Source organism: Pieris brassicae, chromosome 3 (assembly GCF_905147105.1).
Source record: "Pieris brassicae chromosome 3, ilPieBrab1.1, whole genome shotgun sequence".
In the NCBI taxonomy this organism is placed as follows: Eukaryota; Metazoa; Arthropoda; class Insecta; order Lepidoptera; family Pieridae; genus Pieris; species Pieris brassicae.
The window spans coordinates 10,945,348-10,960,897 of record NC_059667.1 but is presented as its reverse complement, the minus strand read 5'-3'; the positions used below and the strand labels follow the sequence as shown (position 1 = coordinate 10,960,897).

At 36.5% G+C, this 15,550-nt stretch overlaps 1 protein-coding gene across 1 annotated transcript; it reads right to left on the bottom strand.

Annotated features, from left to right (window-relative positions):
* Positions 1 to 770: 770 nt before the first annotated feature.
* LOC123707140 (bile salt-activated lipase-like) lies at positions 771 to 3,038 on the bottom strand. The gene is made up of 4 exons (XM_045656951.1): positions 2,710 to 3,038; positions 1,433 to 2,482; positions 1,156 to 1,352; positions 771 to 1,015 (listed from the first exon to the last, which is right to left on the bottom strand). Exons 1-4 carry the CDS (start codon positions 2,917 to 2,919, stop codon positions 841 to 843), a joined length of 1,632 nt encoding a protein of 543 aa, XP_045512907.1. The 5' UTR covers positions 2,920 to 3,038; the 3' UTR covers positions 771 to 840.
* Positions 3,039 to 15,550: the final 12,512 nt, after the last annotated feature.

Sequence of the window (15,550 nt, the reverse complement as noted above, 5' to 3'; positions counted from 1 at the left end):
TTGGAAGTTCACGTTCAAGTTGGAGCGCCCAATACACTGGATGAACTAATGTCTAAATACAAGATAAGGAGATAATATAAAGTAATTTCAGTCCAGACACATTTCAGACGTAAATGCACATTGAAAATACGTATTATAGATACATTCATCCCGTCCGTCTGCCCGTCAAATTGAGACATATTGAAGTTAGGAGGGGGCGGGACGTCACGCGACTAATGAATATTTTATCACGTTACCGGGAATCGAAGCGGCATTCCAAACGTTTATCAATATTTATAAGAGGCGCGAGGGCGCGAGGGAGCCTCTGGCACCTCACCACATAGAGGCCTCGCTATCATAGCTTTGTTATTGAAATAGCTTAACTTATGATGCAACCCATAAGTGTAACATTTTAAATGATTCGTTATTTATAATTGTATTTTATATTATATTGCAAATATATATTTAACATATTTTACTAACATACTTTAGGTTAAATGTTCATCTTAAACAAAAACCAGTGTTTTACAGGAACTACTTCGTTGCATGTAAGTGCTTAGGTTTGCAGGTCTGACTTGAGATTTAAAAACCTAAACTTTTGATTGGAGGGAACAGTTTTCTTCCCCAAGGATAAATAAAATGATTATCACACGGCGGAGGGCTGTCGTTCATTTCACGGCTCTTGACTCAGTCGAAGGAATGCAGCGCTGACTTGCAATTTAAATAATTTACAATTATCCGTCACGCAGGGGATGAGCCTAGTACACATTTACATTAAATCATATTACGTATTGAGTTATTTCATAGAATTATGTTATCTTTATTAATGGGATATCGAATTACATACTCTGGGTGATCTTATTAGTACCTAATTCGCGTTGAATATTTCTCATAGAAACGTTTCCAAAAACGAATTCTTGAACCTAGTTCAGTTTCCATTTTGATATGTCGGTCTATTTGAAGATATCGTCTACTGTCCTTCGATATTGGATACCATTTTACAGGGAGAAGGTCAGTCTGAGAAGGCGTGGGATCACTAAAACAGTAAATGTGAGTGAAAATGTGTGTTGAAATGTTACTTACATAAACGCTCGGATAAAAACCGTGTGTGACTGGGGATTGACCCATTTAAATTAAATGAATTCCTAACAGCACAGTAAAGTATTTCCTACTGACCCGTATTTAGCGAAGTTGGTCCATAGTGTAGTAATTCGGTCAACCATAAGCTGGTCGTCAGAGGAGATGTCTCCGAGAACAGTGGACTGGTAGATGTACCCGACCTCGTCCGCGTGCATGGCGCCCCCAGTCCTCAGCTTATTAATAACTTGATGCAAATTTCTTCCTCCATAATATGTAAATACGTAGTAGTAGATCTAAAAATATAATCTTCATTGGTCATATTTATTCATTAATATATCGTTGTAGGTATCCACGTAATTATAAAATAAACTACCTTATCGGAACCGTTGTTCACAAATCTCTCCATTTGTCTAAGTAGTGGGTTACTAAAAACGATGTCCGAAGTGAAGTTCACGATATTTTCTCTGAGTAGCGAGCTTACTTTATTAACTTTATAGAATCTCTTTACTTCAGCTACACTAGTCTCCATTTCCGTTTCATTTAAATGAAACGCTTTAGACAAAAACTCCTCAAACATGTCGTATGTATCAAAGTAGGCGTTGGGGAATTTAGCATAAACGAAGTTATATTCATCTTTTGTGTGTCCAATTAAAAATCGTCTGTTCTTAACTTGAGGCACTGTATTCACTGAATAATCCGTAATTATGTTTTCCACGCCTTCAAACCTGGGCTCGATACATGGTGTATACTGATATTGAATGCTCACAGATGCCTTAACGACATCTAAGGGATTCTTCCTTGATAGAAATTTAAGAGCTTTGTCGACGTTATCGGTTACATAGCCTAACTTCCGAGCTATAATTGAGGGTAGAGTATCATTGGCCGGTAACACGCTAAATGGGTATAATGATGTTCCGCTCTGTAAAATGACTTGCTGGAACAGTTCGTAAGGCTGAGAGTGAACTTGGTGGTCCACCGATATAGCTCCACTACTGTGTCCAAAAAGTGTGATCTTATTCACGTCACCGCCAAAATGTTCTATGTTATCTTTTATCCAGCGAATCGCAAGGGTCTGATCCTTTAACCCCGTATTTCCGGGCACTTCTCTCGTCCCAGGGCACAAAAAGCCATATGGGCCAAGTCTATAATTAAATACTGCATAGATCACACCGTACCGCACTAGATGCTGCGGTCCATAGAGAGTGTTGTTGACGAATTTTCCGGCAAACCCGAACATGAACCTGCCTCCAAAGATATAAACCATAACGGGTAGTCTTTTTCCCCCTCGTGGTACATAAATATTCAAGTTGAGGCAATCTAATGTACCACCAAAACTATTTGATAAATCGTCAAATTGTGGACAATTTTTACTATTATCTGTGGCTTCAAAAACTCCATCGTATTTTGTATACGAATCTGCTACCTGTAAGAAGAAAAATTTTCAAATACTTCAGTCGAATTCAGTACAATTATTATATTCAAAAATAACCTTATTTGTTGTTCTTCAATAGATAATTCGTACACAATATCGTTAGACTAATCAATATAAAATTAACACCATTAGTTTCACGAAAACAATGCCTAGTGTTTAAAATATTACATGACTCATTTATTCCAATGTATTATTATTACTATACAAGTAACACTTACCCCGAAAGGATTCTCTGTTGTAACTTTCCCATACGGTATTCCAAAAAACATATCATAGTCACCATCTGAGGAGTACAGACCTCGCACCCAACCATTTTTCGTCAACACCAGAGGCCTGGTAAAACGATGATAGGTTTTTTCCAAGACACACACCAAAATAGGAACTAAGAGAAATTTTAGAGTAAAAACACAGCTGTTTTCAGTCAACATATCGAAATTCACTCGACATTAAGAATTAAATGAAATACTACTTTAAAAATAATGCATTATTTTGAATAACATTGATAATCACATAAAATAATAACCATAAAATATACTAGCCAAGGTAGTTGCTGTGATACCAAGATCAACTTAACAAACAAACTCTTTATAATATATGGAAATAACGTTTAATTTCATTATACTAATGTCACGATTTTCGGAGCACGGCGCCAATAAATGCATTACTAGACCGTAAAAATCTTATTTTATATGTGTATACAACCTACTTATTTATTTAATTACCTTATGCAGTTTCAAATCAATCCATTGCATTTCTGAAGAAAACATATTTTTTAGAAATGCAATGGTTTGATGGCGAAAAGGAATACCGTACCGTATATCGCTATTTACGTCATGAAAGTAGTCGTAGTCTAATCACATTGATGACACCAGTGCATCGTGATTTCGCGTTTAAAATAAAATAATTAGAAGAAGGTAATTATAGTGGTGATTCATTGAGGTATCGATCCGTGGACTTGCAATAAACAGCACAATCAGGTAATCACTCGCTCTTCACTGAGTTTTTAATTTCGAATGGAGTGATGGATGTACTCTACGATGTAGCATCTGGGAATTATTTTAAAATGATTTTATTAAACGAGAGGCTTCAACACGAAAAACTCGATATATTTTTAAGTTCTTTTTCATTATGAATCGTTCGTTTGGTTTAGTTTATGCATAAATATAATAACTGTTTAATTGTGGGTAAAAAAAATCTTTTTTTATGATTTGAAAGTTTTAATTAGATATATTTATTTTTGTTGTATATTTAATTAATATAATCCATTTCCTTTGTGTTATGTTATTTTAACAGACTATGAGAAGGCAAGCTTATCGAAGATTAGATAAGAATGAAACACATTGGAAATAGCGGGATGATATAAATCTGGAATAGAGATGAGGTGTCATCGGTAAGACGAATGTTCCGCCGACTTTGAACACATTTCGATACCGGTCTCCGATGATGTATTTGCTGAAAAGACGCAACGCTATCTCAATTGTTGTTAGCAAACTTTACAATAAATACATTTACTGGCTCTCACTACTAAAGGAACATTGTCTGCTTTTAAATTACGTTAAATTTTATTATTATTATTATTATTGAAATAGACTAAAGACAAGGAGTTACATAAACAAGGACATCATCTAAATAATAGCACTGGATGATTAAGGATTACACCTGGCGATAAGTGGGTAGGCCGTCGTCTAATACATTTATTTTCTTTGTGAGATAAGACCAATCAATAGAAATACAAAGTATTCATACTTTTTTAGTGCACTTTGAAGTCGATTATTTTTTTAAGGTATTTGATAATCATATCATATTAATATAACCTTTTGCCTTAGTGCTGGCACAAATTACTTCCAATGACCATCCAGCTGCTTTCCCTGGCGAATACTGAATCCCGCAGGTGAAAAACTTGGTGACTCTTTGACACTTCTCGCAATAACTTACTTCTAAGGAAGTTCAGAAACTCGGACATGACAAATTTGTAATTCAATGCTTTTGTTCGTGTAGCACAATAATGTTTTATGTGTGGACAGTTGTGGTTTCGGGACATGAGGTGCATATATAATGATTGAAATAATACAGAACCGACTCACAAATCCTATTCAAATGTATATAACAATTATTAATTTATTTGAAGAAGCTTTTAAAACACTACATCATTTTAGGTTGCTTGCACAGAAGAGCAGAAGTAAATTAAATATTAAATTCAGTCTTAGTTGTAAGTAGAGCATTGTGGCGAAATTCCGCTCACGGCATGTAATGTTGCGAACACCTAACTGCTTTATGTCTGTCTAGACTCAAGCGGCTCGCGCCGTTGGGCTCCATTCTTCTTTGGTTTCGCGGACGTGGCTTTATTAACTTATTATTCGGTTTATTAACAAACAACTTTTTTTTCACGTTAATACTTGAGGTATTGTTAATATACAAAATTATTAACTTTATGTATAATACAATCAAGGACTAATTACGGAAAACTGAATATTATTTATCAAGGCGCACAAATATTTAGTACTTTGCCATCCAGCTTAAAATAATTAAAACCTTTTTACAAATTAAAAAAAAAACTTTTAAAAGTACATATAAGTAACAACATACCTATACAAAACAACAATAATAATACACATATATATACATAAATAAATCTAGGTAAAATCTAGCTATCGTAAAAGTTGAATATAAATTAATGGAATGGTATTTACAAAACATCAAAAAGGCCCTTCTGGTATTTATTTATTTATATCTGTGAACGAGAGTCTAAGAAATTATTGTTATTCGATAGTCACATCATGCACGTTGTAACATCGATGCGACCTACCTGCACTCTTGTAAATAATATTGTGCATATTGTTAGAAACTAATATTTTTATTTTATATAGCTTATTTCCAAATAATTTCATAACACATGTACTTAACTAACCTACTCTGAATTTTCTCGCTAAGTGAATGTAATTCTTTGAAAAATAAAATATCTTTAACTCGATTATTATTCGCATCATTTTCATGAGTTAAATATTGGTTTACTCAAATTGTTGATTAATGTTTTCTTACTAGAATAAAGGTAAAGTATTCAAGTCAGTTATATAAACATTATTATTCCGATTTTTTATTAAAAACACTTGAACGGAGTAGATTTCTTGATTGATTAAGATTATTTTATTAATCAGTATTTTTAAACTTACACTTATACGTACAATACGTTATATTTAACAGAGTGGTACCTTAGGGACTGAAAGAGAAGCAAGGGCATCGGCCTTAGAGCAGGAACATAAAGGTCAATCCTAGGTGGCTCAGATGCATGGTGTTTGCAGTAGTGGGGATCACATTAGGCCTGCCCGTCGCTCGCAGAGTCTACCGCAGGTGCACGTAATGCTGCATCTGCTTAGTGTTACAACTGTTTAAAGTGTCGCTTAAATTGTTTACGAATTAAAGAACATTCAAGTTCGACAATTGGAGCCTACAATTTCATTTCAATCAAATGAACATTAATATTTACGTATTGAAAACACTTTCAAGGTTAAGACTTTCTGTAACATGGCTTGGTCCGTCACACAGAAACTGTGCTCAGACAATGCATATAAAATATTATACAGAGGTCTTCTTGCCACGGAGTTTGACTTGAATTTGATGATAGCCAGGTGTGTGCGATTTCCCGCTCAGTCATTTGTTGGAGAGGGGCAATGCTATGTACATCGCATCTCGTTATATATTTGAAATCGTGTCTTTATGGAACTACGTATACAAATGTGAAATACAATTTTTTGTGTTGTTTAAGGTATCCTAAATCCTAGAGTCCAATAACCCACCTTCTGCTAAATGTATTAGAACGTAGCTGAAATTAGAGCACATTAATGGAGTATAACTTTTCTTAAGCTATATTAAAATAAAGTAAATTTAATAATTTTTTGTCCCTGAAAATATGAGTAATTCATTTCAAAAGTTCGCTTCGGAATCCGTGAAATATTATAGTAATTCTAACTAGAGACAAATTTATTTGGTACCTGAAGCGTCTCACAAAAACCCGCAAACGATGCGACGCCTCTGGCTGTGACAGCTCTGCGCTACTTCTGCGTTCTCAGGTATAAGATATAAGTGGGCCCTTTGATACTTAATCACTGCGTATCATATATACCATATTAAGTATCAGTTAATATTTTTAAAAATAAAAGTTTTTCAAGTGAGGGGTCTAAGTTAATCTTGAATTTGTTATTATTTTCAAATAATAATATTTAAGTAATTGGATGTTCAGAATTGTCTGCCACAGCCTAAATACTATATTTTACATTCCATCATTTACTTTGCGTACCTAATTCGTTTCAATGAATTATCGAGATGAATGATTTACTAACTTGAGCATTCCAACTTTCGTATTCAATTATCAAATCTAAATAAATGATTAGGAATTCAAGAATGACTTTTAACTAGTACTAGTTACCGTTTGAGTTGGAAAGAAGGAGAAAGTTTCATTAAACAATGAATATTTATAGAGAATCAGCGGGCGTTAACGACGCTACCTTTATTCGGCGAAATATGTTTATTTGTGTTTGAGCTAACTTTGGGGAAAGCTGAGAGTCGGCAAGTTGAGGTTTTGCGAAATGCGAGCTATTTGCGTCCCTACCGTCTTTAAATTACAGGTGGGAACCGCGTAGCCGGTTCAACATTGAAGTCGGAAAGCCGCCGGGTACAATAAATAAATAGTTGTACATAGAAAGTTGTTTCTTCTTTGCCCCTGAGCCGGTTTCACCTAGAATTCTTACCTCCCGCATTATTGGCGCTTTTTATTTCGGACAATTGGTGAGTTTGGATCATTAATTTCGAGTTAGGCCTCTTTTCGCAACTGATTCAAAAGTAATCACTGAAGTTCAGAGATCACAACTATTTATCTACTTGTCGCCTACGTTTCTTATCATTTTACAATGTCACAAAATAAATTGTTTGCGTCAACCAGTTCTTTAATAGAGATTAAATTGTTTTAAAGTACTAGTTGTTTGGAGAAGAGAAAATATATCTAATCAAGTGGCAATGATCAGTAGTATCAGTGGGTTGACTCCTGATAATAAACTATCGGCTGATAACGAGATGACTGTCCCGCGAGACCACACCGACCGCACCAGCCTCCCCAACGTTATTACTCACTAACTTTCGATACGCTTTTATCCTATTTCGTTTATATTAATTTCTATATAAACAGGAAACTAGTTTGATATTAACGCATCTGCTAAAAGTATTAATTAATCCAATAATACCTATAACATAAACATACAGTTAAAAAATACGCATTACATAGTTTTTACAAAAATATGTAAAATTATTGGCGATAATGCTTAAATAGTAAAATAATATTTATATGTGTTACGAAGTATAGTAAAACATACCGAACATGTCTTCTCATAATCTTAACTCGATAGGCTGGATTATGGCTACGTTTAGTCACATACCTTATTGGAACTATAATCGTAGTTCATCACACCGTAGGACGGGCGGACATCACAATCACAAATAGAAATAAATATTTTAGCGCGATATAGCCGATAGCATTTCTCTTGATCCAATATTGAAAAAACTATCTAGTATGGCTTGACTTCCCGGATATAGCCTTTTACACAATAATCGATACTTGAGGTAAAAGAAGGGTTCAAACTTGTTGGTTTGCTTGCCCTTGACAAGTTGTTCCATCAAAAATGTAAAGAACTTCCCCGGCCCTCTGAGTAGATCAACTGTCTGGCTTACAAGGTACAACCCCTCGAAAGTGCAAGGGTGGCTGCTCGGTGGTCGTTTTATGATCTTATATCCACGATTATTGGAGGGAGTGGCTGCTTGGTCCCGTGTGAGGTGTCGCCATTTCGTTTCCGCTTCGCTTACGATGTTACCGACGTTTTACACAAATGATCTATACAATTAATCTTGTTATTTCAACGTGGTAAAATGCTAAAGTACTCGATTATACCGAATAGTTTTAGTAAACTGATTCTTTTACATTAAAAAACATTGTCAGTGTATGATTTATATACCTTGATATTTATAATTAAATTAGGATTTTTTATTTATTATTATGTTAAGAAAATGAAACGGACGTAGGTAAATGTTGTCAAATATTCATTGGTATTAATGAATAGATCTATCGTGGTTGGCGAATAATTAACCAGGTATATCTTTATGTCTTTTCGCCTGAGTTTAGAAAAGTATTTTTTTTTAATTCATAATTTACACTGCAATAATAATTTGCACAGACGTTTTTTCGCTCTTATAGCTCATATAAATTGTTGAAGAGTTCAAAATAAAAGACAAGTACGGTAAACCGCTCGCTTTAAGACCTGAGTGAGGGACATAAATCCGGAAGGAAGTGAGGGAAGCCCAGGAATCGAGGCTACACCCAACTGAATCGCACCGGATTCAAGTAATCTCAGCTGCTCCACATAAATAACTTTTAATATTTCAAAATTCATTATACACTTTATACGAGCTTATTTCTCACTTAAATTCTAAATTGAGCCACGACGTGTACCAATAATTCACGTGGCCTGGTTATTTTTAAAAATTTCAATTGATTTAAGCAGTAAATGGTGTTTTAATTACTACAACAATAAAATTCTAATTTTCCTCGCTTGTTCTGTTTTCCTAAAACGCTACCTTAAAAGCGCTGTGGAGCAAGATTCGAAAATTAATCGCTATTGGTTGGCTTCCCTTCCCCCTCTCTCCGCGCTCTTTGCCCCGCATCCCAGGACACAAGTAATGTGCACGATGCGACCTGTTTCTTAAATAGACCTTTTATTTGCTTTAAATCTCATCAATGCTCTTCGGGATGAAAAACAAAATCCGTCCAACGAGACCGGCTCTTCGTTACGTAAACGCTGCTTTCTATTCCTTTCGGCGATATCTTACAACGAGGCAGACTCATTTTGTATTATATATTAGGTCCTTACATATGAAATTGGCGTTTTGTATGGGAGGAACAAAAAGTCGAATATTTTTAAATATAATATATTTAATTAATCAAAGTATGAACCATTGTTTTCTATGCACTTTTGCCATCTCATAGGTAGTTCATTGATCCCTTTGCTAAAAAAACCAGTCGGACGGGAATCAATAAAATCTGTGAAGGCGATTTGGACTGCCCCATCAGAGTTAAATTTTTTCCCTTAAAGTTGTCCAAATTTCGAAAAAAATGGTAATCTGTTGGAGCAAGGTCCGGGGAGTACGGAGGATGTCTTAGACATTACAATTGAAGCTCTTCTAATTTGGTAGCCGTCTGTTGTGCAGTGTGTGGTCTAGCGTTGTCGTGAAGTAGCAGTGGCGTGGAGCGATTGACCAGCCTTTGTTGTTTAGCCGCTAGCTTTTCCATCATGGTTTGCAATTGCTGACAATAGACATCAGCCGTAATAGTCTGGCCAGATTTGAGAAAACTGCAATGAACAATACCGGCACTAGTCCACCAAACGCTTACAAGTAACTTTTTTGGGGTTAATTTTCGCTCAGGGCAGGATTTGGCTGGCTGGCCAGGATCGAACCATTGCGCTAAGCGCTTCCGATTATCGCAAAGAATCCATTTTTCATCACAGGTAATGATTCGATTTAAAATACCTTCATTATTGTGCCGGTTCAGTAATGTAACGCAGCAGTCGACGCGCGTTTGCCGGTTTGCTTCAGTCAATTCGTGAGGTACCTTTCAAGCATTTTAATCTTCCCAATTTGCTTCAAGTGAATTAAAACAGTTTTATCACTAACACCGCAGCCTGCAGCTAACTCGGACGTGGTTTGCGATGGATCCGCTTCCACAATAGCCTTCAATACTTCATTATCAACTTGGGTCTCAGGCCGTCCACGGGGCTTGTTCTGCAGGTCGAAATTTCCAGAACGAAAACGTTGGAACCAAAAACGAACTGTGTTTTCTTTTGCAACATGACCGCCATACACATCATTCACCCTTCGAGTCGTTTCCGCAAAGTCGTAAATAATGCGATACTTTAAGTTTTCCATTTTGTAAAATGAGTGACGCAAACAGAAAAAAACAGAAGAAAAAAACAAATGAATGACGGTCATCGAAGCACAAATACATGAGTAAATAGCTGTACAAATTTGAATTTGAAATTCCTAACCAAAGAGGAGGTATTTGAGGTCAAAGGGGCCAGTAGACAAAACGCCAATTTCATATGTAAGGACCTAATATTTTGTATATATAATTGTAGTTGTCACATCTGATATCTATTATGCCACTAAAGAGACAGGGTTTATATAACAAAAAGACAAGGACAGTGCGAAGCAACAATATATGTTTGTCCAACTAAGGATTGGGAGACGAAGCGTCGGTGGCGTATGGTATCGCGTGCAAACAAGCACCGGATTTAAATGAATAATGGATGACCAGCATTCCCGTGTTATAGCCAAATTGTCTTTCTCAACCTGCAACATGCACTATGCTTGATTTTGTATCTTTCTGTTACTTCAGTAATTGTAGGTCACAATTTTGACTTCATAAAGCAAATAAAAATTTAATTTTAATTTGCCTTGAAGTTTTGCATTCAAATTTAACAAACATAGAAAATCAAGATACTTATTATTCATGTAATTTCTTCTTAATACTTTAAGATTTGAGTAAACACCCATGAACCCAAATTGTTAGATTCTTATAACGTGGTGTGATTTAAGACTTAACGTTAGTGAATTGGCAGAAGGCTCCTTCAAGACCTGTAAAAGTTAAGTCAATCACAATGTATTTCGGATAAATTTAGCCATACATAATACACTAACAGGTACAGGTTAACAATACAGGTAACACTGAAAATTTTTAGAAAATGAAAAACGGCTTAATGTAGAATGTTGCCAATACTTTTATTGCTTTTCGAAGTAATTTTTCGAATCACTGAGAAAAACAGTAGACGCTCCTCGAAAGGAAACACCCACTGAGCTGATTGTCTTTTGGTTTTGGGTTCGTAGGAATATATCCAGCTCTCATCACCTGGAACGATGACAAATACAGCATTTGAGTCACCGCCGTTGAACTTATCTAACATGGCGACACCAGTCCATGCGAAGGTGTTTCTGGTCGTCGGTTAAAGTATGTAATCCATCTGGTACAAAGCTTCCTGATGCCTAAATGTTCGTGATATATTATTTTAACTTGACTCATACCAATTGCCCGTATCTGATGACAGGTCACTCTCTTATCTTCCTCTATCATGCGTCGCACAGCACTGATGTTATCTTCAGTAGTCGCTGTTAAAGGATGTCCCTCACGCGAATCATCATTGAGATTGCTATGTCCACGCTTAAACGCGTTAAACCAATTGTAAATAGTGGCATGATATGGGGCTTCATTAAGAAATGCTAATAGCAGCCTATCATAGCTTTGTTGTTGAGTAAGCCCACAACGAAAGTCATAATAAACCATTGACAGAAAATTTTCTCGCGTTAGGTTCCTATTCACGTGTTACAAGAGTTTTAGATTTGCCGCCAATTCACAAAAACAAATGACAAATGAATGCAATATACTACATTAGGCTACCAAAGAGTTCTAAAATTGAAATTTAAAAAAGTTTGCAATGTTTCTAACTTGCCAGTTTTAAACACTTTCATTACCCACATAACAATTACTTTCGAAACTATTAACGGAAAAAAAACTATAAATTATCTCTATTAAAAAGATATTAAAATTTTATTTAAATATTATTATTTTAAAATATTTTTTTTAAGCTTTTGTCTAATCGTGAAATATTAATAAAACTCAGACCCAAGATTATACAAAATTACATCGCGGACATGAAAGAGAATCCAAAAAAACAAACCCATTATCTACGTTTCGACTAACCTAGAATAAATGTTTCAAAACTTCAGCAGAATATTGAAAATACTGATTGCTTGGTAGCTGCTTGGTAGTAACTTAAATTATTTTGTTTTGTTTTCTTTACGTCTTTTACTGAACACTACTCAAATTTTAATATGGTAAAAAGGTTTTAGTTAAATCATGGGCAATATTTTATCTCCCGTGAGCAATATTAAGTACTCAAGTGACATACTGAATATATAAAACAGATCACAACGTAAAAATCTAAATAATTATAAGGTTTCCCATCCATCCATCATTATCCATCGCGCACGTGTTTGTCTCAGCGTCTCGTTCCCTAAGTGTCCGACTCTTAATGGGAAAAGTGACCCAATATATGAATAGGCCAACGCAGATCATTTAATTTCTGTTAACACCCACCGTTACTAACTTTTAAATATGCAAAGGTTGAATCCTATAATATGAAATCGAACAAACACATGAGCTATTTGAGAAGTCGAAACTATTATTTATAGTATTGTCTTTTGTTAAAATAGCTTTTACACATTAAGAAAACACTTTTTAAACGGATTGAAGCTATGTATTATTATTAAAAACTTATAATTGTTTACATAAGTATAGTACTCCCCAATGAAAATATCTGCATTTCTAGCACATTTAAATTCAATACACAACAACATTAAATTTACTGTTGAACAAGAGAACAACAACTGTCTGCCCTTGTTGGATATTTTAATTACACGCAAAGCTACTACTACTAGATGTTGTCCAAGGGAATTTCTGTCAGCCCTCTATTCCACCACTGCATAGGGAGGATGACTCACTGGCCCATATCGCAAAAGAGAAGGTCGATCTTCTAGGCTGTCTCTTTGTGTCGAACTCCACTTTGGATGATCAAGGGAAGGAACCACCGACGTTATTGCGGTGCAATGCCTGAAGTTATATTCCGGCAACGTGTTATCCGTAAAGATATCCAAAAGTCGAGCGGGCCTGATGGCACCCCCCAATTGCGCTGCGTACTTGTGGTCCTGAGTTGGCTCCGGTCCTAACGCGCCTATTCCGGTACATGTACTCGCTCAGCACTGTTCTGAAGTGCTGGAAGACCGCTTTGATATATCCGATCCCTAAAAATGGCGATCGCTCTGATCCGTCCAACTGCCGAACTATCATTAACACCCAGCTCTTGAGGTATCTAGAGGGCCACCAGCTAATTAGTGATTCTTAGTCCGGCTTTCGTCGCTCAGCTGGTGACCTCCTTGTATACCTTACACATAGGTAAGCAGAGGCCATTGAGTCCAAGGAGGAGGCACTGGCGGTAAGTTTGGACTAAGCAAAAGCCTTCGATCGGGTGTGGCACAGAGCACTGCTCTCGAAGCTAACAGCCTATGGGCTCCCCAGCTTTCTCGCTGAACGGAGGATTAAGGTCGTCATTGACGGAGCATGCTCCAACCTTAAACTCGTCAATGCTGGTGTCCCACAATGCTATGTCCTATCTCTGACCGTGTTTATTCTGCATATCAATGATATGTTACAACTTAGCAACATTCATTCCTATGCGGACGACAGCACTGGGAATACTTTTTACACTGGCCGGTCAGGTATTTCTCGGGCTGTTGTCGATAAGTACCGGAACAAACTTGTGTCTGAAGTCGAAACTTTGTACGTGGAGTCTTGGACTGGGGTAGACTAAATCTAGTCCAACTTAACCCCATGAAGACACAAGTCTGCGCGTTTTCCGCTAAAAAAACTCCCTTTCTCGCTACTCCCCTCCTTGAAGACACTTTCCTTAAAGTCTCAGCTCACATAGGAATACTGGGCGTTGACATATCGAATGACGTTCAGTTTCCCGGTCATTTGGAAGGGATGGCTAAATTAGCCTCCAAAAAGCTTGGTGTGTTCAGCAAGGCGAGACGGTACTTCACTCCGGGCCACCGCTTGCAACTCTATAAAGCGCAAATTCAGGAATGGAACACTGTTCTCACCTCTGGGCGAGAGCTCCTCACTACCAGCTCCTTCCACTTGACTGTATTCAACGAAGAGCGATTCAAATCGTCGAAGACCAATCACTTTCCGTGAGGCTTGATCCCTTGGCGTTGTGTAGAGATGTTGGGTCTCTCTGCATCTTTCACCGCATTTACCATGGGGAGTGTTCAGAATAATTGTTCGGTCTAATACCTGCAGCTGAGTTTCAATATCGGACGTCAAGGCAAAATACAAAATACCATCCGTATCACCTCGATGTCCGTCGTTTCACAACTGAGTGTTTTCTAAGCCAGTTTTTGCCGCGCACAACCACTATGTGGAACTAGCTGCCCACTGAAGTATTTCCAAACCAATTCGACTTAGGGTCCTTCAAGAAAAGAGCGTAACAATTCTGGAAAGGCCGGCTACGCACTTGCGAGCCTTCTAGCTATGTGAGAGTGCATGGGCTGCGGTATCACCTATCATCAGGTGAGCCTCCTGCCCGTTTGCCTCCTATTGAATAAAAAAAAGTTTTATTCATTTGATTATTTAGTATCGTGTCGTCTTTTGAATGCTTATTCGAATATTTTTTTTATTTTCATTGCGACGCTGCATATCTTATAGTATATATGGCTTACCATCTTTGATAAGGTGCACCCAAAATGTGTTAGTACTCCATGCTATGCCGATTAGCTGCTGATTGATTTAATATTTATTGATCACTTCCGGTCATTACAATACTTTCGTTTGCGGTCACAATGTATCTTTCGTTTCACTATTAATATACAAATATACACTTTTTAGGTTACAGAAAATATTAAAGATATTGTATTATTTTAACGATTCGGCAAAACAAGCATTTCTTTCATTTTTGTAAGTCAGGCTTAGCGATTAGAAAGCCATAAGAGCCTTTCAAATACAATAAAATATATTAGAAATATTGGAGGAAATTAAATCACTAAGAATGGAAGCGAGCCGTGCCTCGGCATAATGTCGTCGCTCTTTCGAGAACGTTTAGATTGGATGGATTTTCGGACCTTTTTGTCCTCAATCATACTCACAAGGTTAATATATAAATGGTATTATATATGCCATTCGAAAATCATTTGTATCGTCAACAACATAAACAGTCATATACCTAAGATCTTTACAAATGCGGCTCGAGACTTGCCACGCCAAAATGCCTTGTACATCATACATTACAAGTGATTTATTAAATTTATTAAAAGCACATTGTAATAAGAAAGTAATAAGAACCAATGATGCCAGCGCTAGGTATAATATAGATCAGGAGGCTGTGACGCGTCACGTGTCGATCTCGGTATAAA

Coding starts and splice junctions, on each gene's coding strand:
- LOC123707140 (XM_045656951.1), bottom strand. CDS start 2,919: ATGTTGACTGAAAACAGCTGTGTTTTTACTCTAAAATTTCTCTTAGTT. Junction 2,483..2,709: donor CAACAGAGAATCCTTTCGGG/GTAAGTGTTACT, acceptor TTCTTCTTACAG/GTAGCAGATTCGTATACAAA. Junction 1,016..1,155: donor ACCAACTTCGCTAAATACGG/GTCAGTAGGAAA, acceptor TTACTGTTTTAG/TGATCCCACGCCTTCTCAGA.